Source organism: Centroberyx affinis, unplaced genomic scaffold, assembly GCF_046629955.1.
Source record: "Centroberyx affinis isolate AG114_WGS23_722 - 3 ecotype Tasmania unplaced genomic scaffold, CSIRO-AGI_Caff_v1 ptg000903l_1, whole genome shotgun sequence".
NCBI classification, from domain to species: Eukaryota; Metazoa; Chordata; class Actinopteri; order Beryciformes; family Berycidae; genus Centroberyx; species Centroberyx affinis.
Window position 1 is genome coordinate 44,742 of NW_027279487.1, and position 27,012 is coordinate 71,753.

The following is a 27,012-nucleotide window of genomic DNA, read 5'->3' on the forward strand; positions in this document are numbered from 1 at the left end:
ACTTCGCACTTTGGCGGCACCAAGTGGCAGCAAGAGAAAACTGTTTGAATTTTTTTGAAACTTTGAAGGACTTCATTACCCAGAAATCTTGGAACATGATGGCGTAAACTGCTCCTCGAACCTAGATTTCCACATTTTAGTGTTTCGTGGTTCTGCCATTAGTAGTGAGGCTTTTTCAGGACAGATGGTTTACTCAATGCTAATGTCTTGCCAGTGTCAACACCCGACACCAGAATTTCATTTGAGCATATTGGATGAATTTCCGGTGTCTCAATTAGTGGGGATGGGACACTCTTCTCTGTTGCAGCTTTAAGATTTACGTGGATAAGTATTTTTACACCTAGTGTAGCTTTATTATCACCTGCTACTGATTACATTTGTTTTTCTACTATGTCCAGTGGAGGGTAAACCCATCAAAACACAGTTTAATGACCTTGTTAGGCGGCCATGAATCTTTAAGAGGTGAATTAATTCGGTATAATGTACACCATATGTATTCAGTAATGTACACCACAGTAAGTAGCATCAAACTGATGGATATGATTATATGTTATATGAAAACATGGTATTTTAAGCAAAAATGAATGCTTTTCTGAAAGTACAGTAATTGATTTATACTCATACTGGTGGATGTTTGCCTTTAGATCACTGACTGAAGGTCATAGTTTACCCTCCTTCTCATTTAGCACTACATTACCATGTCAAACCAGCATACTGAGTGCAGCAGAGGAGAGGAAACGAAGGAGCAGAAACTCCACCAAGCCTGACAGACAATCCAACTGCCTGGTCAGCTGGATAGACGGATGCGTGGTGAGTGAATTACACCTGCTGTTAGTCTTAGAAACTGGTAGTCAACCATACAGGGAGCAAGCTGAAAAGACTGCAAGCCGGGCCAGATAGGGATTAGCCTTGACGTGTGTGTGTGTGTGTGTGTGTGTGTGTGCGTAGAAACTATTTTCCTGTCTCGCAGGCCAAGGCCGCAGATATTCAAGGTGCTCGCTCCACAATGTTCAAACATTTGTTAGCAATTAGCCTCGGCCACAAAGGAGTCAACACATGGACCCTCCCTCTCTCTCTCTCTCTCTCTCTCTCTCTCTCTCTCTCTCTCTCTCCCTCCCTTTTCTTTTTCTTTCTGTCCCCTCTCCAGTCCCTCCCTCTTTTTCCAAATTCTTTGTTCCCCTCCCATCTCTCTCTCTCTCTCTCTCTCTCTCTCTCTCTCTCTCTCTCTCTCTCGGCTTCTCTCTTTCTTACTACCCCTCGTCCTCCCCTTCCATCCCCACTCCCTCCCTTTCTCTCCCACTTCCCTCCCTCCCTCCCTCCCTCGCTCGTGTTGCACATGGTTTCTGTCTGAGGATTTTTACTTTTCCTCAGGCTCTGGAGGGGAGCAGGAGGATGTCAGAGAGCTCCAGGCAAACACACATATAAAGGGAAGACAGGGAATAGACAATTTAGAGGAGCTTTGGCAGATAGCCTTTGGCACTCATGAACATCAAGATGCACACCCAGAAATCTCAATGAAACTAGCTGTACCTCTAGGGAGAAATCAAACAAGTTGAACTCAAGCTGCAGCGGTGCACGGTCAGCCCATATGGGCCGCTGCTAACAGTAGTTGAATCCTGCACTGATGAGTGACTGAGGTGTTGCTCATCCTCCTGATAGCCGTTCATCAACTTCAGCCCGGGTGGAAATAAGACATTTTGGGACTTCTTTGGACATCCGGAGACGCTGTCCACTGGAAAATGCTGCATGAACGACTGTGCTGACACATCAAAGGTAAATTTCCACCGCTTCCTCCGTTCCGGGACACTTGCAGGGAAAAAAAGCACATTTTGGTGAAGAGGACAGCAACATCGCCATCGTTACCGTCAGCATCAGCAACATCAGCAGCAGCAGCAGCAAGCCGTTGTCCGGACGACAAGTTGTTCATACAGGATTCTTTGAGGAGGAACCATGAAAGGTAAAGTGAGAGTTTCTGTGTTATTTGTCAAGAAATTAAGCTTTGGTGGAAGTTTGCATTTGTTTTTCCTGACAGTCTGAGCACATAGAAAAGTCCTATAGGGGACTGTACAGATGCAGTGGTACTGTATTTTGCTGCGCTCTTGCAAGTATTTCAAACCAAAAATATGAAGGTATATGATATTTTAACATGGAGACAGGTACAGTATCTGGCATGGTGGCATGCAGTCAGGCACCTGTAAGAGGCATTGGAAATCAAATATGTTTGAAAGTTGGTCTGGGTCCTGAGAAAGTCCTGGGTTGTTGTTCTTGGATGTGAGACTTTGATTAGTCAGCTTTGAATCTGTGTATAGACGTGTGTGTGTGTGTGTGTGTGTGTGTGTGTGCGTGTGTGTGTGTGCCACAGCCTTGTTTCATAAAACATAAAAAAAAGTCCACCGGCCCCGCCAGTCAGCCGCAGATTGACTTAATATCCACTTTAAAGGAGCGCGAGTTGAAAGCATAACATTCGAATTTGAGCTTTTTCACAACACGGCATGAAACGAGAGCCGGCGGCGGCTTTGAAGAGAGCCGGGGCTCTTACACGGTTCCCAGACCTGTGCAGAGCTACAAAGAAGTGTAAGGGAGAGACGGACAGAGATGGAGGGATACGGTGGGAGAAAAGAGAGAGAGAAAAGAGGGGGGTGGGGGGGGTGTATGAGAAGGAGCAGGGAAAAGTCACACATGTGGCTCAACAGCTTGAGAAAGTGTTATGAAGTGTTGACGTATTTACAACGGAACAGCTTCTCTGTACCCCACTGCAATTAAGCATGACTTGTGAATGGCACGCTATAGCCAATAGTGAATGTGATGGATGCAATAGATTAACGCTTTTATTCAATTTCAGTCTTCAGATGATGCTTGTGATGGCCCAAAGCTCTAAACTGAAATCTAGCAGTATTCTTTCTTCTATTCTTGACCAAACCTTAAAGTGGTAATCCTCGAGTTCCTCATTGTTCCTCATTCTTTGGTGCTCAGCGCTCGTTGCTGTGGTGTTTCTGCACTGCACTTCCGACAGATCACCTGTCAATCAAACAGTGTGTCCAGTACTGTGACGTCTTTTTCCTTGGATTTTCTGTTGATGAAGTTTGAGTTTCTTTTCTTTCTCTGTTCAGTCATGGTGGCTATCACTGCTCATGCTAACTACCCAGTTCTTCTTCTTCCCTTTATTCCGAACAAACCGGAAACGTAAAACGCATCACTTCCTGGCATTTTTCCCAGGAAACACTTACCAAACGCCGGGTGTTTATCCCTCATTCACATCCACAGAACTTGAATGGATAGTACGGTCTTTCCCATTCAAATCAATGCTCCTGGATGGTCAGAGCGGCGGCCATTTTTATGTGTACCGTTCCATAATATAAACCTCCTTGGTACCGTTGGCCTAGCTTCTGTATAAACCGACTTACGGCAAGTCGCAGCGACCTACTTGGAGAAAAAACTGCCGTTGCAATATCACCGTGGCTTTGCTGTCAGCGGGGAGCTACTCAATCGCTCTATATTACTGTTGGTAAGTCGTCACATTTTATTAATTTAACGTTAGTCTTGTAACATTACAAAGCTAACCCACTCACGCTGTGTGGCAGTCGGCGTGACACACTTTACGGCCTTAATGCCCAAACTCCCGTTGTACGCCATGTTTTGGTGTACTAGCCAAAATACCATAGAAGACAGTGAAAAGACCGTTCTATCCATTCAAGTTCTGTGTTCACATCATATCTGATTTATCATAAATACGAGCTGCCGACTGGGAAAAAAGTTCACGGCCACCCCCTAGTGGTAATTAGTAGGAATTAGTCGGAATTTTTGTAGGCAGCGATATCTCCCACTTGAAGTCACAAATCACCTAAATGTGTCAACACAGGTGTAAACATAGCAGAGATTCCATAAACATAGCAGAGATTCCACTGATGTTGGCAGTCCAAGGTAATAAAAATCCAAATGATCAGTTTTATTCACACTAAAACAATCAACTACTTCAGCTTTCATGAACTGGCTATAGGATGAATCACTATTGTATTATATCAATCAGAGGTAGAAAGTAGCACAACAGGCATTTATTTCTATGAAAATTATTAGTTTAACTATCTGATAAATATAATGTAACAGTGGCCAAATCTGGATACAGTTGGCCAGATTTCCAGTGTTTTAGCAGAAGAGTTTAATGCTGAAAGGCAAATGACTCTGACTCTGACACTGATTTTTTTCAGCCAAATTTGAAATTGTGTGTTAGAATTTGGCCAATGCCGCTACTGTTACATGACCAAATAAGGGAAAACAAAGTAAGCATGAAAGTAGAAGTAAACGTGCAGTAAATCAAATCAGACATGCAAGTCGAGCAAGTGTGTTGTGTCTCCTAGTCGAGCCTCCTGGACAGACACCGCCTCGATCTGAGAGGCGATACAGCGGGTTAACTTGAGGCACAGACAGTATATACAACCTCGCGCCCGCACAGCGCAGGAGGTCTGCTAATGCGGTTTCCAGTCTTGCTTAGAGCGAGCCGAGCCCAGCCAGACCAGAACAAAACATGCTGCCTCATACATTCCTATGTAGTGCTGGGGGGGGGATGGGGAGGTGGAAAGAGAGAGAGAGAGAGAGGGAGAGAGAGAGAGAGGGGGGGGGGGTTAAGAGAGGCAGGTGTATAGCTGGCAAATGGAGAAGGAAAGAGTGAGCAAAGGGGAGAAGAAGGGCAGGTAGAGAGAGAGAGAGAGAGAGTTGTTATCGTCTTGTTTTAACACCGTTTTTGCTTTGGCGGCATTGTAAATTTACAGTCAAGCCAATGCAAGCACCTTGAATTTGAAATGAAAGGGGAAAAGGAGTAATTATACCTCAGTGTTATATTGATTTTTTCTCTCTATATCCAGCCTGCACTAATCATTTATTTTTACTCCCTTAGATTCATTACTCCAATGTTTCTGCTTGACCTTTTTCCATTTTTGTAAAGCAACACTAGCCCCATACACATAGAAATACTGAATACACAGCAACCCATATCCTTCACCAAAGGTAATATAGTAGTTATTCATAATCATGAGTAGTAGTTTATTTTATTGTTTTTATTCAATTGATCTAGATGCTTTGGCAGTACAGTTCATCTAACATCCATGCTAATAAAGCGGACTGAATTGAACTGACTTTGTGTTGGATAGCTTTCCGCATTCTTAGCTGTATTCTATCTCTATGGAAAATTCCTCTGAGATAGTGATCTGGGAAATTTGAAGGCAAGTGAAAATACAAAGGCGAGTCGCCTCCAACTAAAAGGATAAGTGGAGTTCCACAACAAACTCTAAGCTTCTGAGAATACTGTAAACGCCCTTTGGCCTCGCAGCACTGTAAACCTAACCGGTCTTGTCTCCGTCTCGGCACTGGCTGTCGGATTTAGTTTAGTCCTGAGAAAACGACGCATTTATGGGATCTGGCCCCCGAAAATCTCCCGTTTCACTGCCGAAACCACAATAAAAGAGCATTCTCTTGTAATGGCTCCTCCATAACTTCGGCTTTGCTCTCTGGAGCAACACATTCCGGGCGTTTACAGTTCTGTAAGGAGACCACACATTCCTGTCAGAGGGCATCTCAGCCGGTTGGATGTCAGCAGAGGTTTGGGAGAGGGAGTCGCTTGGCTTTATGAGTTGTGGTCAAGACCTCCACTCTGATCTGGAGGAAGCCCATCTTGGGACTCTGGTTTCACTTAAGGCTGGGTTTGCTGGGGTTTTTGAGGGGGTTTTCCGGTTCAAATGGTTTAATTCAAACTAATAAGGGAGGGGAACATCGACAAGCATGACATGTTGCTGAATCTGTGAAGCTTTTTCTTTGTGTGGAGAGTGGATCTCCATTTGCCTCTTTTAAAAGCAAGAAACTATCCTTGTGACCCCAGTTTGTAGGTCGGTCCCTCTGCATTTGAATACAAAATCCAAGTAGCAGCATCATTTTGTATAATTGAGACATTTTGACCTGTCAAAGTGATGTGGTGAGGTTAGGGGGCAGCGAGGGCACGTTGCTAACCAAGGATAACGTTTTACACAATCCCCTGGCGAACGTAACATCCAAAAGAGGAATGAAGGGAGGGAGAGGGCGTGGTATGGGGGTGGAGTTGAGGGGGATGGATCTCCCACTTCCAAAACCCCCTGACAAGAACCACCACAGAAGAACCACAATCATGGAGCGGTCCTGATGGTTAGCTGACTCAAGTAGAGGCTTGGCGCTGTGTTCGAGGGAGACCAAAAGTCAGATCGTGGAAGAAGATGGAGGCAGGAGGGCTGATTGACTCCATGTGGGTGGCTGCAACAACAACATGAATGTGTTTTGGTAGACACAACTTAACGTTGTAACCCTGCTTTCACTTAGCCTGTAATTCTATATCTGCGATCCACAGTCATTTTACCGCTCACCTATACAGGTGTCCTTATGGAACTGGTTTCAGACAATCAGACATGTTTAGAATCGCACTGTCAAGTAGCCTGTAACATAACTACTATGTCCTAGGCGTTTCTGTCCAATGTCCTGTGTGTGCTGTTTTAACAGTGCTGGCCCTGATGTTTTCATAGGTGGGGAGGCTGGCCACTGTACACCATCTGGACCAGAGGCCTACATAGCATACTGAGTGGCCATGTATTTTTGAGACCATTTTCAAGTAAACAGGCTTTCTTTCCCAAGCTTGTTGTTGCTTGCTCTTTAAAAGGCTTCAAAGCTTTCAGAGCTTTGATAGCTGAGAGGCCATTCTTTACTTTGGCCCTTGTAGATTGTTGGCTCCATGCACACTTTAGCATACACTATGTTGAGTGATAGTAGGTTACTAGCTTAAGTAAGAAGACTGACCTTAGTGGTTTTTATTATATGGTCTGTAGATTCATAAATTTACCAATGATCCAAAGATCTACTCTCAACCCAGTTCTCAAGGCCCACCTCTCCTGCAGGTTTTTGCTCCAGCCCTGTTCTTGCACACCTGATCCAATTAGGTGCTACACATTTTCATGACACCTTAATTGGATCAGGTGTGCAAGAACAGGGCTGGAGCAAAAACTTGCGGGACAGGTGGGCCTTGAGGTCTGTTTTGAGAAACACCTACCAGATGATCTACACATGGATGATTTTAGCGTCTATGTTCTTGTCACTTAACAGATGAGTTGAGCAAGTTTACGTTGGGAAAGATCGGTAATTCCATTTTTCATCAAGCACAGCTATTCTTGCCTAATAGGAATCATCAGCATAGGTGGAACATGTTTCTGATCAATCTGATTGCTTTGGATAAATCTACCTGCTGTACAGCACCATACAGTGGTATCCCAATACTTCCCTGGTCTGATGACAATGTCATTTAGTCTCTTTTTTGTGACTACATCGTTTGGTGCGAACTTAACAAACTTTTCTAAGCTAAGTTCAGATCATTTTGACAGGTGCAACCGCACCATCTGGACTCGGGTGCGGACCAAAAACTTGCAAACGGTTCGGCCAAAATCAGCAGTCTTGGTCCGCTTCAGTTCCGACCGTGGTGAGGATGATTTCTGGTGTGAAAACAACTCATGAAATGATGCTGTAGAAAAACCTACCAGCTTCTCTAGAGTGGAAGTACATCCGACACATTGATTGGAGGATTATGTCGTCAAATTAAAAGTCCCTCAGAATTCTACAGGGTCATTCATTGGCAAGGTGTAGCATGTGAAAACGACTTCTGAGTGCCATTCTAATTCGATTTTTTTATACTCCCACCAAAATATCTGTCCGGTAGGTCCGATATTAGACAACATGAAACAAACCACACCAATACAATGTAACAATCTAGCAAACTCTGGTTGGGACATTAGAAGGACTATTATCATATGAAAACGCCCTTGCTGGCTCTTGATATTTCCTTATTCATAGTATTCAATTAGCACTGTCCATAAAGGGCAGCGGCCAAGAGAATCAGCTATTCAAACACACAACATGTAATTAAAGCCACGTTTAATAATATTTCTGTGACGCAGTCAAGCATGGCTGCGGCTAGCAGCAATATTATTTTCAGTTTTGTAACCTTGACCAGAGGCTGAGTGGTCACTTTCATCAAGAATAGCTGGCTTTTCCAGGCTAGTGAATTCCAACATTGAAAACCAAGAGCCCAGGTGTGAAAACAGGACATAATAGCCTTGTGGTAGTTTGTCACAGAGGCTGTTCATATTAGGATATGGAAATATGGTAATCTCCGCAACCATGTTGTACATACTACATTCTCAGTCTGTGATACTCCCACTGAAAGAGGCTTTGAACACTTGGCTGGAAATATTAATTTTATTAGATTTTGTTGAAGTTTTTGGAGCATTTCCTCCAAATACATGCATGCTCATATTTTCTTATGTCAGAAAGTTAAGTGTACACTGGCTAGACTCTCACTGTGTATTCAAATTACCGCCAAAGCTCTCAAGACCAAACAACTACCTAATGTACTGTGCACCTGCATACTTCACTGTGTCCTAAAACCATGTCTGGATACTATGCACAACACTTAATGCAAAAAACCCAATCCATATTTGATTTGCTCTCAAAGACCAGTTACATTACACCATGTAATATAACCATGTCAATGATGAAGCTGACCTTGGTGTAAATATTTATGTCACAGATGCATTGCATTGCACTGCACATTGTTGGGGTGCTATGCATTGTGTAAGGTTAGGTTAGGGTTAGTATCATTGTGTATTGTGCTTTATTAGGTTTCATGCTGCAGCATTTTGTACTAAACTAATTCCCTCTAGAGGACAAGAAAGTCTTGAATCTTGGAATCTCAAATCTTGAGGTAACCTTATATCTTCACACCTTGGATTTATGGATTTATCAAATCATGGAAATCTGATTTACATGTTCAGTAACAGATGTTGTTGAAACCACTGACTCAGAGGTGGGACTAAGCAGCAATTATTTCGGACCCTGGAGCTGTTTCCCCCTTAGTTCAGTTTGTTTGGGCACATGAGAACACAGAAATCCAAACCAACTGGACTTTGCTGACCTTGTTGTGAGGTTGGTCTCCAAACGAACTCTGGACTGATCCAACCGTGATTCCCCCTGTAACAAACAGGAAAGCATGGTGCATTATCGGTTAAACACACCGTGAAAGGCTATGCTGATGCACCATGTTTGTTTACTCTAGAGGAAAGTCTTTTGCCGCATCAAATTTCTGACCAATGGAGGAGGTGGAACTGCTTTTGTTGTTGTCTTATGGTTCGCTTGAAATTTTGCAGTGCGAAACGTAACCAAATCAAAGCGTAAATTCGACAAAGTATCAACAAATTCGGACCAAAGCAAACTGACTATTGCTTTGAAAACAGCATCAGTTGTTCCACAGTGTTGCCAAACAGCATTGACTGTAGGTGTGACCCGGCCCGGGCCTGTTAGGGCTGTGTTGTACTTCTGTCAGATCAGCTCAGTTCTGCTCTGTGTGTGTTGGACAGGTTGACTTCCTCGCCGATCAGAGAGACACACAAGGGCTTTTTCCACAGAGGGGGGGAGAGAAAGGAGCAGCAGGGGTGGAGGAGAGAGTGAAGGAGGAGTGGAGGAGCGAGGAGCAGAAACACAAGGACAGGCTTGTAGACAGGGGTAGAGGATGTTTAGGCAGTCGCCGGGCAGGTCAGCCTCCCTCCTCTGCATGTGAACCGGAGAGTATGAGGAGGGTCCGGGACCACGAGATGTTTTGGAAACTGGGGAGTCACGCCGGAGTGTTTTGAGTCTTGTGGTTTCCGCAACAAAATATGCTGTGTGTGTGTGTGTGTGTGTGTGTGTGTGTGTGTCTCTCTCTCTCTCTCTTGGACACAATCACCTCTCTCCTTTCTTCCAGCTGTCTTCCCTGGTCGCCTCCACATCTCCTTTCACCCATCTCTCTTTTTCTGTGTTTCTTTCTCTTTTTCTCTCCTTCTCTCTGCCTCCACCATCATGTCAACCTCAGTGTTTTCTGCGACTTCAGCGGCTCACATAAACATTTACCTCACTTTGCGTTCGCATTCCTCGCGGTACATGCCAGACCGAGCGTGACCACTTTAGATTTTGCAAAACCAACCACCAACACCGAGTCAACGCCTGTGGGTGTTTGTTTTGGGGACAAGCATCCAAGCAAATCCTCAGTTTAACATTGTTTGTTTAATGAGACCTATTGTGTATTTTATAAGTTTCTTCATTTCATAGTCGCCACCTATCCTGTAATCCCGTGCACACACAGTTATTTACTTCGTATAGCCTAGACAATGGAGGCAAAAAATCGCGTCTGGTGTGCATCTACTGTCAGTCTCCCTGCCCCCTTTTTTCCTCTATTCTTCTCTCTATCAGGGACCAGGACCATAAAGATGCCTGTGTTGGATGATTCAGCCTTTCCAGCCCTTCCCACCATGCAATGCCTGCCAGAGTACCTTAACTGAACTAAGTAGATGTTAGCAATTTTCCGATCAATAAGCCCTTAGTTACTATTTCCACCAAAAAGTGTCTTACTATCAGTCAACATGTAGTGTATGCCAGTGATTCTCAACCTTTTTCATATCAAGGACCCCTAATTTAGTCCACATTAGGGCCACGGACTCCCATTTGATGAGATTTTGTCTCTTGGACCCAAATCTGAGAATATTTTTATTGTTTGATATGATTTTGTCCAGAAATGTATGACTATCTGCATTGTTGGTAGAGAGATATCAATGAAACTATGAGATCAATACAGTCATTTTTCTACATTCTCTAATTGTGTTAACTTCTTGTAAATGAAATAATGCTGAAGTTTAACAATTCATCAATTTGCTGGGGACCCCTTGGAACCCCCTCAAGGACCACTGGTGGTCCCCGGACCCCACGTTGAGAACCACTGGTGTATGCTAAAATGTTAGCATGGAGCACCAGCATCAGTGATCTACCAGGGACACATGGATGATTTTGGCGTCTATGGATGATTTGGTGTCTTTCATGGATGTTGTTTATAATGATGATTACTAAAAGAAAGTAATCATCATTATAAACAACAGCCATTGTTCATGCACTGCAGGCCTATATTAAACGTTACTTTTTACTCACTCTGCAGAGTCAATGCATCTGTCAGTTTGCTAATGTTAGCAAAATGTAACAGAACAATACTTCATGTCTCTCATAGGTGCTCAAAAGGGGAAACCCGGTTACTTCTCTTCATACTGAGCTGATTATGTGGTCAGCCACACTAGACATTTTGCAATACTTTCTTTGGGTTTAGGAAATAGACATTTTGCAATGTTTTGTTTTCATTTAGGAAATGGAATAAAAAACAATTCTAGCGACTCAACAATTGTCTGCAACCCAGCATTTTTTCACTTAAACCTACATAAAAACACACCAAAAACAGTTGCTCAGTGGTGTTGAATCTACTGAATTAAACGATAAAGTTACAAGTTTGCACAGTGGGACTGGGAGTGGCGTCAAACAAGGGAACTGACACGTTCATGCATCTGGTCATTTAACAGCCCCTCCAGGAAACCAGTGATCTCAACATTTGCGCAAAAATCTACTTTTGCGTGCAAATATTGCAACTGTTTGACATATCCCCGCGTATTTACCACCTAAAACACCCCGACATCTGTCCAGAGTACGTCAGGGAGCAAAATTTCCACATGGCCTTGCAATTTTACTGCAATGAACAGTCTCATGAAAGCTCTCATCAGCGAGCAGATCGTTACATCACACCCTATGTGTTTTTCTGCAGCTTGCAAATTATGCCGATGTCTGTACATTATCACAAAAGCTATTACAAAGCCATTTTCAGGTACGGTAAGCATGGAATTGCATGTAACTTATGTAACTACATATGCAGTAATTCAACTGTCTGCCAGGTCAATGGGGCTGTTTGCACAAAAGCCAGTTTATGCAGTTGGCTGCATAAATAAGGGAGCATGGAAGAGTGTACTGTCTCCCTTTCATTTTCACTCGGAACTTTGCCAGTCAGCAACTCGCCAAACCTTTTTTCCTATGTGTGTGTGTGTGTGTGCGTGTGAATCTTCCACTTCCTCTTCTGTCCCGCCGTTCCATTAAGTGTTTTGGTTTCCTAAGATCAAGTGCCAGGCCAGCAGTACCTGAGGTGCAGGGTTGGGGTACCAGTTTGGGTGGTGTGTATAGAGTCAATGGCGTGCAGAATAAAGTCCATTGCCATTAAACACACTAATGAAAGCATGCAGGCTAATGTCAACTGGCACGTTAAAGTAAACTGGCATTTGTGGTTCATTAGGCCCTCTAGCTATGTTCTGTGGAAATCAAGCTCTGTCACTTCTGCCCGTTCCAGCTGGACCGCTTGAGGAGCGTGAGATGACGACATGCTCACACACACACACGCGCGCACACACACACACACACACACACACAGAATATTCCCCCACAGACGAAGCACACACAACCAACAACTGTTCCCATACTTTGCGCCACTATGGGGCTGTTTTTCCTGAGTGAGCAACTGGTCAGACAAAACATTTCAGCAGAACAAAAACACTTCTTCCTCTGCCCATGTGATTTAATTGTGTTTTTCCAAGATGGCTGCCACGTACAGTACGAGCTCAGAACAATACGGAGCCGACTTTGAGGTTGGGTGTTGTACTATACGCCCAGAGAGGCTGTGGGACCGTGGAGCCGCTGCTGGTTTTTGTATGATTTATGACGAGAGTAATAAAACTTGTTAGTGGCTCCGGCAGAATGGGGTTGTGTCAGCTTCACACTATTGACCCTCATTTTTCAATGTGTGCTTTGTCTCTCTCTCTCTCTCTCTCTCTCTCTCTCTCTCTCTCTCTCTCTCTGTCTTTCTCTTTTGCAGAAAACTATGGTGGATACGAGAACCAGCTTTTCAAAGGTCAGGATCAAGCTGTTCTTTTGTCCTAAACCCAAATGCTGTAAATCTCAACGGTCAGTCACATCATAAAAATGGTACTTGGTGACAAATGTGGCGTATGGTGAACCTTCCCCTCTATGTTTATTTGGGTCAGTTATGTCAACTCAAACCACAGGTGGTGACGTGGGAGTGATGCATTATGGGGGGTTAGTTTGATTGAAACAATAATTACTTGCACACCCGTTTAAATTTCCAAGAGCTTGTGTTAGCTGCTTGTTGCCCATGCTTGTTCTCTGCACACTAACATACATTATGCAACAAAGAAAAGTGAAATCCTGGTTTTGATTGAGCTAATTAGAATCACTTTGAAATTGATTTCAGCTAAAGGCAAATTAGCTCTGCATTTTGGAAGGTGATTAGTAAAGTCAGTGGTTTTCAATGCTGGTCCTTGTGACTCAGAGTACTGCTGGTTTTCTATCCTGCCAGCTAGTTAATTGCATTCACCTGGTGTCCCAGGTGTAAATCAGTCCCTGATTAACTGGCTAGAATGAGAAGTCTTTTGTTTTTACCTCAGTAGTCCCTCCTTTACCCACTTTATGATTGTGGGACTGCAGTAATTAAAATTCAACCACAGATTTACAATAACTTGAAATTTTGCAATTACCACACTTTTTCTCTATGAAATGGCCAAATCACACTTCTTCTTCTACGACTACCAGTGACTCAGCAGTAGAGCTTTATAGAGGAAGAAGATGGAGGAGCCTTCAGACGACGATGGCTTGGAGTTTTATATGTGAATTTTATTGCAGTGGAAGAAGTTGAGTCTACGTTGTTTTATATTTAACCTGCAACACTACTGTATAGTTTCCATTTATCATGAGCCTTTGGTCTGCATACTGTTAGAAGATCACAAAACCAACCTCAAACTGGACTGATTTTATTTGGTGCTTACTGTTCTGATGTTGTTTTTTTTCTGTTTGGAAAATAAATAAAGATGAGCAGTAAAGTCTTTCTGTGATTGTGTATATGCTTATTATCACAGGAACAGATTAATATATGACTCTCCCACTTTTGGCAGTGATGCAATTTTTTACCAATTTTACCGCAAAGAACTGCTGGATAGTATATAGAAATAAAAGTAAAACACATCTGAAGTGGCCTCACTTTGCCTTGTCTTGTTTTGCAGAGGAGGATCTTACTGGCGAAGAGGAGGAAATGCCTTCGTTTAGAGGTGAAGGCTAACAGACACACACACACACACACACACACAAATAAACATGCACCTCCGCTCCTCACACATGCATGAACACACGCAGGTACAAAACACACACACACACACACACACACACACACACATGAGTCTAACAACAACAAACAAGCACATCTGCGTTGCATCTTTCCACCCGTGACGCATTGTGTACACTCGGGCCATGTGTGTACACGCATGGCTATGTGTATGACTTCCAGTGTGTGTGTGTGTGTGTGTGTGTGTGTGCGTGTGTCTTCGTGCATCTGCCATGACAGCTTTGTTATGCGTGAGTTCCACATCTGCTCCGCATCTCCCCACATTAAGCCTCTCACCGCTAAGTCTGCCCCTAACGCGGGCCTTCCAGCAAAACTCGGAGGCTTGTGTTAACGTTATCTCCGACTGCTAAATCTCACATTGGGTCTGGCATTTACACTGCTGGAGAATTTAGGGAACAAGGGGAACAGCAGCCACATCAAATGAAAGCCTGTTTTCTCTGTCTTTTCCTTGTCTCTCCCGTTTTTCGTCTCGTTTTGTGGCTTTGTTTTGCAGTCGTGTTTCGATTCTCCCATTCAGTCACTCACTCGTACACTCGTTTATACATGCATTTATTCCCTCCTGCAATGTACTCCCAGGTCGGACCAGAGGCGGCTGTGTGAAGTGCCAGCAGACCCATTCCCTCCAGCTGGCTGTCAAAGTCCTCTATGGATTCTTTGCATTCCTCATCATTACTGTGGCAGTGCTGGCGTCGCTCGGTGAGCTCAGTTTGATTTTCACACACCCCGCGCTCTTATCTGCGGGTTTAGCTTCAGGCCCAGTGTCCCACTCACACACATGCACACACACACACACATACACACACTACCTAGTAAGGTTTGTGAAAAAATCTCTTTGTTAGTGAAAATTCCAGGGGATTCAATCCAGATTGGATGCACTCAGCGGCCAAATCATTTGCAGCCTGACTTTATATCATGTGATCCAACTTACTGTCCAGTAGTCATTGAAATTATCGGAAAGGCTGACACGCAATTATGTGTCATATTTGCATCAAGACATTTCAGAATCTACCCTATGTTGCATAAAAATCTTTGCAGAATGCAATAAAGAAGTAGGCAATTCATGGGAAAAGGACGAAGTATCTGGACTCTGTGTGTGTGTGTGTGTGTGTGTGTGTGTGTGTGTTAATAAGACGAGGTCCATTTAAGTCCCATAGATCACAATAAGCTGGGTCTGGGTCGCGTACGCCATGTTTTACCTGACAGCTGCTTCAGTACGAACAGATGCTTTTCACATCCACATCCCTTGTTATTGGGGTTGGAAGCCGTAAATCTTTCCCTTTACAACAGTTCGGGGATCTCAGAGGAGGGCTTTGGAGCTGAGAGAGGGCTTGGTAGAGTGATGCAAAATCTCATTATACACACGCACACACACACACAGGCTCACACACAGACATGTACACATGCAGAAACACAGGAAGACGCCAATGCATGCATGCCAATGTATGCATGCACTAGGGTGAGACCGATATATCAGGCTGATATTGGCCTTTTATAAAAAAAAAAAATCAGATCAGCTGTTGTTCATCTCTGATATAATGCTGTTTGTTTGATTACATATTTATTGTAGAATTGATCAATGCTATATATATTGTCTATAGGAATCTTTTAACCTGAACTGATTCTAAGGTGAATTTACATTAGAAACACAAGTATGCATGAATATGTACCATTACCCTGAGTTTCAATGGAGTTTTAGTGTCCCATGATGGTCTAAATGCTGCCTCTTTCAATCAGCAGCTTCAATCCAAAGATATCAGTATCGGCCCTTATTGGTCAAACCCTAATGTGCGCCAACACATTTGTATGTACACATACTCATACACACATAATGACTGCTGTTTCGCAATGCTTTATAAGCAGAAACAGAACTTTGTTTATGTCAACTCACACAGCTGGACAAGTGCAAAACACTGAAAACTTTACTGTCTACTGAAAACATATTGCACTTGGCTGAAACTGCCAATTGTGTGCAACAGGAAAAAACACAAACCAATAACCACTGGATTTCCAGATCCTGCTGAACATCTGTTTGACAATGATCAAATGAATTCCTCAAAAAAATATTGCTGAGTAACAAATGTTCAAAGAAGTAACACATTTTAGTCGCCTTCAGCTTCCTGGACAAAGACATTTTTCAGAGGAAGTTAATTTTTGTCAGGCTTACCCATTCAAAACAATCAAAAACATTTAGTATCATTTAGTATGAGAAAATAATGCGTAGCAGGGTGTAGTCGTAGGCAGGGTTACATACTGTACGGTTTTAAATATATAATAGCAAAACCATTTTTGGTGCTGTAAAGAACCGTTTTATATAGGTTCTTTAAAGGACCATGCTGAAATGAAGCCTTTATGGTGCTATAAAGAACCTGAGATTGTATGAAACGATGCATATTAGCTGTATCCTGAGAACTTTTTAAAGAACTCAACTCAGTGAGCTCAAGCAGGCTTTGAACCAGTGACCCCCTTACCTGCATTAACATGAGTCCTGGATGATGGATAGAGCAAAAGCGCATAGAATCCAGGCGTAAATGCGCCAAAAATGCATTTAGATCCAATCACCCAAACCACGTGGACATGGACAGAGACGCATTTGACCATATTAACAGTCAGTGTAAATGCAATGCCACTCCAATTCATGTTAACAATTACATAAACAGAAATAAACTTTACAGTGCAGGTCCAACAATGAAACTCCCGCAAATCAAACAGGCACCAGGCAGCTTGGATCGTAACATACTTGTCAAAATAGATTGTCAAGATACTGGTGGATGGGGAACAAGCGAGACAATACTACAAAGTGGCAATATTTGTTTTGGCAAGGGACAGGAAAATTGAATTTTAATGTTTATACCAGAGACGCACTTTAATGCCAGGTCTAAATGTAATCCAGCTAAAATCACATGGTAGAATCTCCTTGTTGCCAGCTAAAATTCTATCTGGACTCATTACAAGGCCTTTGTCCCCAATGGGAAACATGTTTTAAAGATAAATCCTTGAGTCACATCAACACTGAAAGTTACTTTGGTCTTTTGGAGTTACTATCCTACAAAAATCCTTAAAAAATAATACCACTAGGTGCTATTTATATGGAACCACTAAAGGTTCTTCAAATAGGAGTAAAGAACCACAAGAAGCTCATGTGGTTCTTCAAGATGGTCCTACAAAGCCTCCCAAGAGCCATGTATTTTTAAAGCACGCTCCTCCAATAAGCGTAGCCCCTCCCAGTGATAGCCATGGTCAGCATCAGTGTGACAGAGAGCTAATACAGTAGAGCAGGTGGTATGTGCACAATGCATGTGGAACCATTTACAAATGCAAACACACTGCGGAACAGGCCCGCATTAATCCCCTGAGTCAGGGATTAGGATGCTGAAGTGCGCTGAAGCCTCTGAAAAAGTCTGAATCACACACACCATACACACTCACACACTCTCTCACACACATACACACAAAATCGTTGTTGCTCTCTTGGGAAATATGTTGGGGAGCAGGACCTAGCCAGCTGGCTAAACCATCATTCATCAGTGTTTTGATTACGTTTGTTAGCTAATGAAAACTTTGTGTTTTGCTGTCGGTAGTTTAATTCCTTCCTGTTTTTACTCCAATAACTACTTCCTATTTCCTGTTAACACCAAGGTACTGCTTATGTTTCATGGAGAAGACATTTTCTTCATTTCTGTATCTGTTCCTGCACAGCCTCGCACACCCAGACCCTTAGTCCACAGTTTATTTCACTATTTAAACAACAATTTTTTTACCTCCATTTTATATATTTGTTTCTTTATGCTTTGTTGCTCTTTCATAAAGTATATGATTTTGGGAAACCCGTCTGCTCGCCTCTTAAGAGTTTTCATAGCAGAGTTTTTTGTGTGAAATTAGCACTAGCCTCCTGTTAGCATCTGTTATCCAATTTTGAGACTAATGGTTTAATGCCCCATTGACTTCCAACAGCATTGGAAGTCAAAGAAAACATAAACTGTGATTTTTAAAAAAATTTTTTAACTGTGGGCTGTATTTTTGGAGCCTTTTTTTAACATAATTTTTTTTGGATACAGTGCGTTTTGTGTCACTTCAATTGACCATGTCTCAACATTAGCCGCGCCGCGTATTACGTCAATGTGAGACAGCAACAAAATTAGCTTGGAGGGAAGTAAAAACCTCTTACAGTTTCCTGGTGAGTAACGTTAGAAAACCTCAATCAGTCCTTCCCATCAATCTAATAATCAAACTGAAAAGATGTCACTTGTGTTATTCAAGCAAATTCTTCATTGGTTTTCAAACTCCTGAACATTTTCCTTTAACTTTTTTTTAACCCCACTGTACCTCCAGTGTTCAGGAAGGTTGACAACCTGTCTGAGGAGGAGTCCTTCTACCACAAGAAGATCGCCAAAGTCCAGCAGGGAATAGAGGGTAAGGTAGCTGGCCTAACACACAAATGGGGAAGACTATGGGAAAACATTGACAACATACACACGTACACATATGCACATTTATACACAGGAAAATTAGGGTTCTGGGTTAATTCTGCTGATTCAGAGCATTCCATATATTGTTAAAAGGTTCTTTACAGCACTATAAAGATCCTATGTAGAACCATTGGAGCTTGGTGCTATGGAGAACCTTTCTAACAGGGTTCTTTGTAGCACCAAAAGAGTTCTGCTGTGGTACAAGCCTAAAGAATCCTTTTTGCAAAGAGTGTGCTGTGCATAGACCAAAAGCCCCTGTCTTAAGTAGGTCATTCATGAAGTGTGAAGCAGCATGGAGTGTGTAGTCAAGGGCTCAGAGGACCTCTCTCTCTCTTATACACACACCACACACACACACACACACACACACACACACACACACACACAAGGTCTGATACACTGAATACAGTTATCTAGAGCTTTGTAAATTTTGGAGAGATTATCACATAGTGGCCTATAAACTTCTGGACATTTTTCTCCACACTGCCTCTTTCTCTCTCTCTCTCTCTCTCTCTCTCTCTCTCTCTCTCTCTCAGATCTGAGCTCCACCTCTAACTGTTCAGGCTGTCTGGATGTGACTCTGTACAGCGAGGAGATCAGCAGGCTGAAGAGAGAGTTTGAGGACATCCAGAGAATGATACTGGGACAGGAGCAGGTACAGTAGATAATGGATTGATTTTAAATCTCTCTTCCTCTCTTTCTTCCATCCATTTTTCCTCAACAGCTATTGGTTGTACCAAACTTTCCAGACTTTCCCTCTTTCACTTCATTAATTCACAACACCATTGACCACTTTTACATCCATTCTTTCCTCCCTCCCTTCAGGCATTGGACAACACTAGGGCTCGGCCAGTGTCGGTTTTTGAAGGATGATACCAGAACCAATATTTTTGTATTCCGTGTATTCCAATTTGGCAATTTTCATGCCAAAAATTGCAAGTATTCAGTGTTTTCCCCAAAGGGTGGAAAAGCCTCTGAAACAGCCTTTAGACCATCATGGGACACTAAAACTTTCCATTGAAACCCAGACTTATTAAATTCTTTTAAGCTGTGTAAAATGTGGATTTTATAGCTTGTTTTTCTGTAGCTCATATTCAATATTTAATAAAAGGCCAATATCAGCCCGATCTAAACCTAGAACAGACATCTCATAATCCCAATTATCTTTTTCCATCTTTCTGTGTCTGTCACTCCAGTATTACACAACTCTTCCTTTTTCTTCTTGGTCCTCCCTCCTTTCCTCCCTCGCCCCCTCTTCCGGTATTAGACCCAGACTAAGGCCACTCTGAAGAAATGCCCATCCACCTCTCTTACTATCAGGCCATGTTCACACTATTCCTCTTTTTTCAACTGGCCACTGCCAGTTGACAGAAAGCAGATGCTGGAAATAGCATTGCGCCTGGCCTCTTTAAGCAGAGCAGAGAGGAGGGCACATGACCTGGATCAACCAATCCCAAGGAAGAGGAGGTGGAGGAGGAGGTGGAGAAAGTAGCAGTAGAAAAGTTGGTAGTAGTTGTCACTTTGATCATAAAAGTAATGGCGGGAAAAAGATCTGGAAAGATCTAGCAAAGCGAGACTGGTAACCCGGTGACACTTCTCAGCAAGTACGTTTAGCTTAGCTGTTAGCATTTATCCTTCCGTTTGTCCTTCGTAGGCCTCCGTAGTGCAGTGGCTTTGCTGTGTGTTATTTACAAATGTGTTGCAGTTTCTATCGCCCTCTAGTGGTCAGAGAAATTGCTTAATGCAACTTTAAGTAATCATTATAGGCGGAGTAATCATTTAACAAAGTGTAAATACAATGAGTCTCCAATTCCACTCATAACATCAACTCATAACGTAACATACTTGCCAAAATGGATTGTCAGGATACTGGTGGATGGGGAATAAGCGAGACGAGGTGTTTATCGTCATTTTAAAGGATGTAAATATTACGACAGGATGTAAGGTGCACAGCGATCGTGTTTTGGCGAGGGGAAGATAAATATTTCAGTGTGTATACCAGAGATTTGTTTTTGTGCTAGGTGCAGATGTTATGCAGCTAACTCATATCTGGAAACAATCTGGATGAGATGCTTGGGGGCCTGTTCTGCTGCCTGTTGTATATAAGTGTTGTTTCTTGATAGGACCAACTGTTACAGTTAGTCCTGATGGAAACGAGGTGCATGTCGTGTGACCTGCTTTTCGTTATCAGCACAAAATGTGGTGGGGCAACGCTTTTACAAAAAAAAGAGGATAGTGTGAACACGCCTTTTTATGTCAGCCTGTTAATTTACGTTCAATAACTCCCTCTTTTTTCCCTCATCATCCCCCCTTGCCCCCCCCCTCCTCTTCCAGGTCCTGGACCAGGCCTCCCAAACCCAGGCCACCCTGAAGGCCGCCAGCAGCCGGCTGACCCGCGACCTGCAGAACCACACCGTGTCCATCAGGCTTCTCAACCAGTCGCTGGAGAGATACGTGGGCCAGGTGGAGGGCTGGAGGGAGGTGATCGACGAGACGGACGAGAAAATGACGAGTCTGTCGCAGGATCAGTACGATGTGAAAGCCGCGGTGCAGCAAGTGAACACTACTGTGGCGCTCAGGTTAGACGAATGACTGGCTGGGATGGATGTATAGAAAGTAAATCTAGAAACTAATTCTGTTTTATATTCAAGTTTTCAGGCTTTATACATGGAAAATGGATGGATCTGCTTCTGTTTCCTGATTCTTCTGTTCTAGAGGGTAATGGATGGACTGCAGAGGAAGGAATTCAAGTGAATCTGCTTAGTAATTTCTGCAGATTGAGGATGGATTTAACATTGTTACACTAACCTTGACTGTGTGACACATCTATTCTCCAGCTTCACTGTGAGACAAAGAAGATAAAATAGCTTTTGTAGTTTTGGAGAAAGTCTTTTGAGGTTACGGAGACAGGAAATCGTGCCTGAGATAGGAGATAATTACCAAAGATAGGAAATTACCATACTAATGCACTATTATGTGTACAATATTGTGTCAGCCATTTTTTCATAGAGTCCAAATTCTAAGCTTAGATTCTGGAATGCAGTTATGCTATATATTTCCCAGAATGCATCATTAACTACAAAGACTCAAATTGTGAGCAGCAAGTTCCCCATTACGATTCAGAAATTATTTTCTAAATCTGGCGAACAAATTTGAATAGGAAGGCAGGCACAATTTCTATGTGTGGACTCTTCCAGACAGCATGTATCTAATCTCCAAAACCATTATCAGTATCAATAAGCCATTATCAGCTACTTGTCCACTAGAAATCATTGTTATTACTAAATTAACTAAATGGGTTCATGGCCTCCTTATGGTGAAGCTGGAAGAACTTAATCAGCTGTCGACAGCTGGCCAGGAGCCACAGTCAAAGCAACGCTGTTGTTAAAACATATGTGAAGAGCAGAGATTTATTAGGAGCAAAAGTTTCATGAAAAAAGTTGATCATAGTCACTTGCGTTGCCCACCTGCATCGCTTCAAAATGTTCCCCATATATCATGGCCTTAGAGCTCCCCTCCAGCAACCTCCCACATGATTTTTCAGACAAGCCGTGCAAGCAAATCATTAGCTATGAAGGCAAAGTAGGAGTAACAACTGATTTTTCAATTGAAAAGGCACAGCTGCAGAGTCCAGCTGTGATTCACATGCTGCACACACAAACCAGATTCAGAACTCACACTCTGATTGGTGGAGATAATCATACATCACGTTTTGAGATAGTTTTCAGAGAATATTAGACATTTGAATGGGGTGATCATATCACCACAAGTGCCATTTAATTGCATGTTCGCACTACTGCTCTGACGTGTGCTTTGCTTCCATAACGGGGGAAACTGTTGCCACTATCATCCTAAGTACTTCAGTAAACTTTTCAACCACTTAAGCAGAAACTCCCACAGCACAGCCTCATAGCTCCCATAGTGCCTCTACTGGCTGTTTGACTGATACTTTCACCGCTCTCATTTCGGTTGATATTGTTGTCGTAAGTTTTACTTAGTTTACTGCCTTTGTAGCATGAAACCCTGCCTCACCTTCCTTGGAGTTGGTCGACTCAGAAAAAAGCGGTCCAGGATATTTGTCTAAAAAACTGCTGTGCTCTGCCTATAAAGAAGCCAGTTGCAGCGCCTTTCCAAAGTGTCCGCTTTCCATCCACCTTGCCGCTGCTGCCCATTTATTTGTAAAAAAAAAAGAAGGCAGTGGCAGAGTGTACACACAGCCTAGTGTTTCATCTACCTCACATTTCCACTGCCTCCCTCTGCCTCACAGTGCCATGTGGATGGACGCCCTGCAGAGGAAAGCAGATGAGGAGACTCTGGTCCTGCAGAAGCTGACCACCGATTGGCAGAACTACAGCCGTGTACTGAGCGCGCTCAAGTCCAACTCCAGCGGCACCACGCAAACCGTGCGCAGCATCCAGAGCGGCATCTCGACGACGCACCAGAGGATCAGCATGTCCTCCGAGATGGTCCATGACCTCACCCTGCAGGTTGGTGTGTGTGTGTGTGTGTGTGTGCTAGGGTTAGACTGATTATCGGTTTGCCAGTCAATGTTGTCCACCTTAACCTGAATTGATTCTAATGCGACATTTTGGTAGAATTCAGCACAAGTATTCATATGTTTTATGCTATCCTGGGTTTCAGTGGAGAGTTTTAGTGTCCCATGATGGTCTAAATGTTGTTTCAGAAAGTACTGGTATCTGCTAAAAACCCATATTGGTCAAATCCTAATGTGTGTATGTGTGTTCTCTCCAGGTGATGAATCTGCAGATGCAGCTAGACAACGTGACCTCCTTCATGGACGAACACGAGGAGAACATGCACGACCTTCACTACCATTCCAGGTAACACACACACACACACACACATGCACACACACACAAAGGGAGTGCAAAGAACTACCATTCCAGAAGTAAAAATATGTAAAAAACCCTCATTTCTTCTCCAGGTACTACGAGAACCGGACAGGCGAGCGCTTCTCTACTTTAGACGGCCGCTTGAACTCCATCGAGATGGAGATTGACACCATCTCCTCCAGCATCAACGCCACGGTCAGCCACGTCCAGAGCATGTACAAGTACATCAACATCGAGAGCTCGTCCTGCCAGAGCCGCCTGGGCAGCCACACAGAAGATCTACAGGTTGGACCCACACAGAAAGAAACCCTTCAGAACTTCATGTTGACTGTGTCTATGTGTATATTCAGTGGTGTAGTACAGGGTATACGCAGGTATACCTACTTATTTTTCACTCGGCATTGTGTATACCCACTTCTAAATCCCCTCTGATGCGCATTATTCAGTAATGTGCTGCAAAGAGCGAGAGAGAGAGAGAGAGAGAGAGAGAGCGCGAGAGGGAGAGAGAGAGCGCGACAGAGAGAGAGAGAGAGAGAGACAGAGAGAGAGAGAGCGCGACAGAGAGAGAGCGAGACAGAGCGAGAGAGAGCCCGACAGAGAGAGGGAGAGAGAGAGAGAGAGAGAGCGTGACAGAGAGAGAGAGAGAGAGAGCGACAGAGGGAGAGAGAGAGAGAGAGAGAGGGACCGCACAAAGAGACTACTTCTGTGTGGCTCTCTTCCCAACTCAACTGTCTCACCCTAACATTTTCGTTGACGAAATTGTCATAGTGATAGTTTTTGTCATCATAAATTATTTTTTATTTAGTTATCTTGTTTTCATCAATGAAAAAATGTCGTTGACGAAAACTATGACGAAAATTATTCGTCAACAAAATTATTAGAGTAATATTTGCAAACTGCCCCCTGACAAATAATGTTAAATTTATAATGGTGGCACACTCTGGCCTACACTATCTGTTACAAATCAGCTGTTCCGAGAGACAGTTTACAAAAGAAACTACTGGCCCATAGACTACTTGTAAGGTGAGAGAATAGTTGTCCAATTTTCATGTGTGGATGGACTAAGGAATAAGGAATAGTTCACTCAAAATGCATAATTATGTAGTTGTCTCACTCTATAGTCTGTGGGCCAGTATTGATTGCAAAATCTGCACCTCTTCTGTGGCTCATGTTAATTTCATAATGATCCTTACTCCCTGAAGTCAAGCAGCAGAAGTTAAGTGACAATGTGCAAATACTAGCCTACTGTCCCATTTTTGGGTGAACTAAATATGCAGAGTAGTCTTACATGTCACTGTTTATGACACAGGGTGTTTATTCTTTGCTGGACGGGCCGCTTTAAAAAAAAAAACTGGGACATAAATTAAAAGTATACCCACTTCTCCAGGCACCACTACACCACTGTGTATATTGATCCTGGAATATGAATCTGTAACAAACAGTTCAGATCAGTGCTGGAGTGCTACACAGGATGAAATGATCAAAAGGATGATTGATGTTCTTCTTCTTCTACTTCTACTTCTTCTTCTTCTTCTTCTTCTTCGTCTTCTTCTTCTTCTAGAACTTGAACAACACAGTGTTGCTGCTCCTCCACTTAGCCGACACACTGAGGCAGCAGTACATGCTGTTGAGCGTTCGTTTGGACGTGGACGTCAGGAACCTGTCCATGGTGATGGAGGAGATGAAGCTAGTGGATACACACCACACCCAACTCATAAAGAACTTTACCATACTAAAAGGTAGCTGTTACCATGTATCGGAGAAAGTATGCAAGCAGAGTGTATATACAGTACATACACTTTTGTTTTTCCTTTGACCTCTCCGTCCTCTCTCTACAGGTTCTCCTGGACCACCGGGGCCCAAAGGGAACCGTGGCGAGACTGGTGCCAAAGGGCCCGTGGGTCTATCTGGGAACAAAGGTGAACGGGGTCCCGTTGGAGGCCGTGGGTCCCCCGGAGAGAAGGGCTTTTTCGGGCCCAAGGGAGCGCAGGGCGAACTGGGCCCCACCGGCAGCAGAGGCGCAGCAGGGATCAAAGGAGCCAAAGGGGCTCTTGGTGTGCCGGGCCCACGCGCTGAGAGGGGCCAGAAGGGTGACATGGGCCCCATCGGTAAAGAGGGGATCCCAGGACCCAAGGGACCTCCGGGGATCCAGGGCCAGGCGGGGCTACCGGGCATCCACGGGGTGGCAGGACCCAGGGGAAAACCAGGGCCGGTAGGACCGCCTGGACCACCAGGAACCCCTGGACCTCCAGGCTTGCCGTACCACCCAGACCAAATCAACATACAGCAACGCACCCGAAAGGAGGCACCGGCTGACGGCTCCAAGAGACAGTAGAAAGAGGAAAATGGAGATATAAAAGAGGTGGATGGAGGCAAATATACAGTAGAGATGGGCAAAGCAATGGATTGAGAGGCGTGTTCTGTCATGTACAAAGGAGCTAAGGAATTATTGTTAGATATTAACCAAAGGAATATCAGCCATGGTGACTGATGATGCAACAGTTGACAAAGAGCTTTAAAAAAAACACATGACCCATTTCTGTGGGACTGCACAAGACAGTGGAGAACCTCCTGACCAAATACAGCAAATGCATACTGAGTAAATACAGTCTTCAAATTTGAGACAAGGATGATGAAAAACCATGGGAACTTCAGGAGAACCAGGAGGAAGGTCTTAGGAACCGAAGATTGAACTGCCGCCAATATGACCAGTTGTTCTGTTTTTTTAAATCCATTGACAACTGAGTCCCCAGGCCAAGAACGGACTGGGTTTGTACAGACTTGGGATTTTGTATGATGGTATGTGGAGAACTACACTTGATGGATCTTGATGGAATAACCCTAATTGAAGACTTTTCTCAGACCACGAGATTAAAGGAATATTTTTGAAAAACGTCCATAGTTGAATTTGAAGTCTTTCAAGCAATTGAATGTACAATAAGTGAGGAATGTGCATGATTCTTGCCAAGCCACCAAAGCCTCATGGGACATAATGACTAAAGGCTGTTTACCGCACATTAAGAAGAAATGTGGTGGTGTATTCCAATGGAGGTCATCGGCCTACTCTTTGTAATTCTATGAGGTTTACATTCCCATGCACTACCATATGGGAACAGAAAATATCTACTCATTTTTTACATTATATACACATTGACACATGAATTTCTGATGGATGGCACTTTATTGATTCTTTAAAGTGTAGAAAGTCTGTTTTCTATCATTTTTTTCAATGTGGCATTTCAGAGCGGGCACTCTGAATACGGATCTACAGTACAAGACAAAATGTTATAATATCAGTTTGAAGAATTGAAGTTGCAGAATTTATGGCCTCTGAATTTTCAGTTATTAAGATAATTGCTTCAGTGAGTAAATATGGATTTTGGTTTCAGAAGAAAGCTTTGATGGGATTTGTTTTACAGTGTGTGGTGTTTATTGCTGTTTTGGAGAAAAACATGCAATATGCAAAAAGTGGGAACAAAGATGAGAATGTTTTCTCATTGACACCCATGTATTTGTCAAAACAATGGGCTTTTAAGAGGTTTCAAGGGCCCAAGTTTCATGAAACCCATTCAACACATACATGTCCATGTAAGTGTTAAGGTCAAGT

General features: G+C 43.3%; 1 protein-coding gene across 2 annotated transcripts; it reads left to right on the forward strand.

Annotated features, from left to right (window-relative positions):
- The first annotated feature begins 1,394 nt into the window (after positions 1–1,394).
- scara3 (scavenger receptor class A, member 3) lies at positions 1,395–27,012 on the forward strand. Of its 2 annotated transcripts, XM_071521624.1 has the most exons (12): positions 1,395–1,957; positions 12,767–12,802; positions 13,968–14,012; positions 14,663–14,782; positions 18,416–18,496; positions 19,089–19,207; positions 20,887–21,131; positions 22,820–23,039; positions 23,305–23,393; positions 23,498–23,690; positions 24,967–25,144; positions 25,244–27,012. In XM_071521624.1, the coding sequence occupies exons 1-12, from the start codon at positions 1,951–1,953 to the stop codon at positions 25,738–25,740; spliced, it is 1,830 nt and encodes a 609-aa protein (XP_071377725.1). In that variant the 5' UTR covers positions 1,395–1,950; the 3' UTR covers positions 25,741–27,012. The 2 variants fall into 2 exon arrangements, with proteins under 2 accessions (XP_071377725.1, XP_071377726.1); XM_071521625.1 differs by lacking the exons at positions 1,395–1,957; positions 12,767–12,802 and adding an exon at positions 13,543–13,598.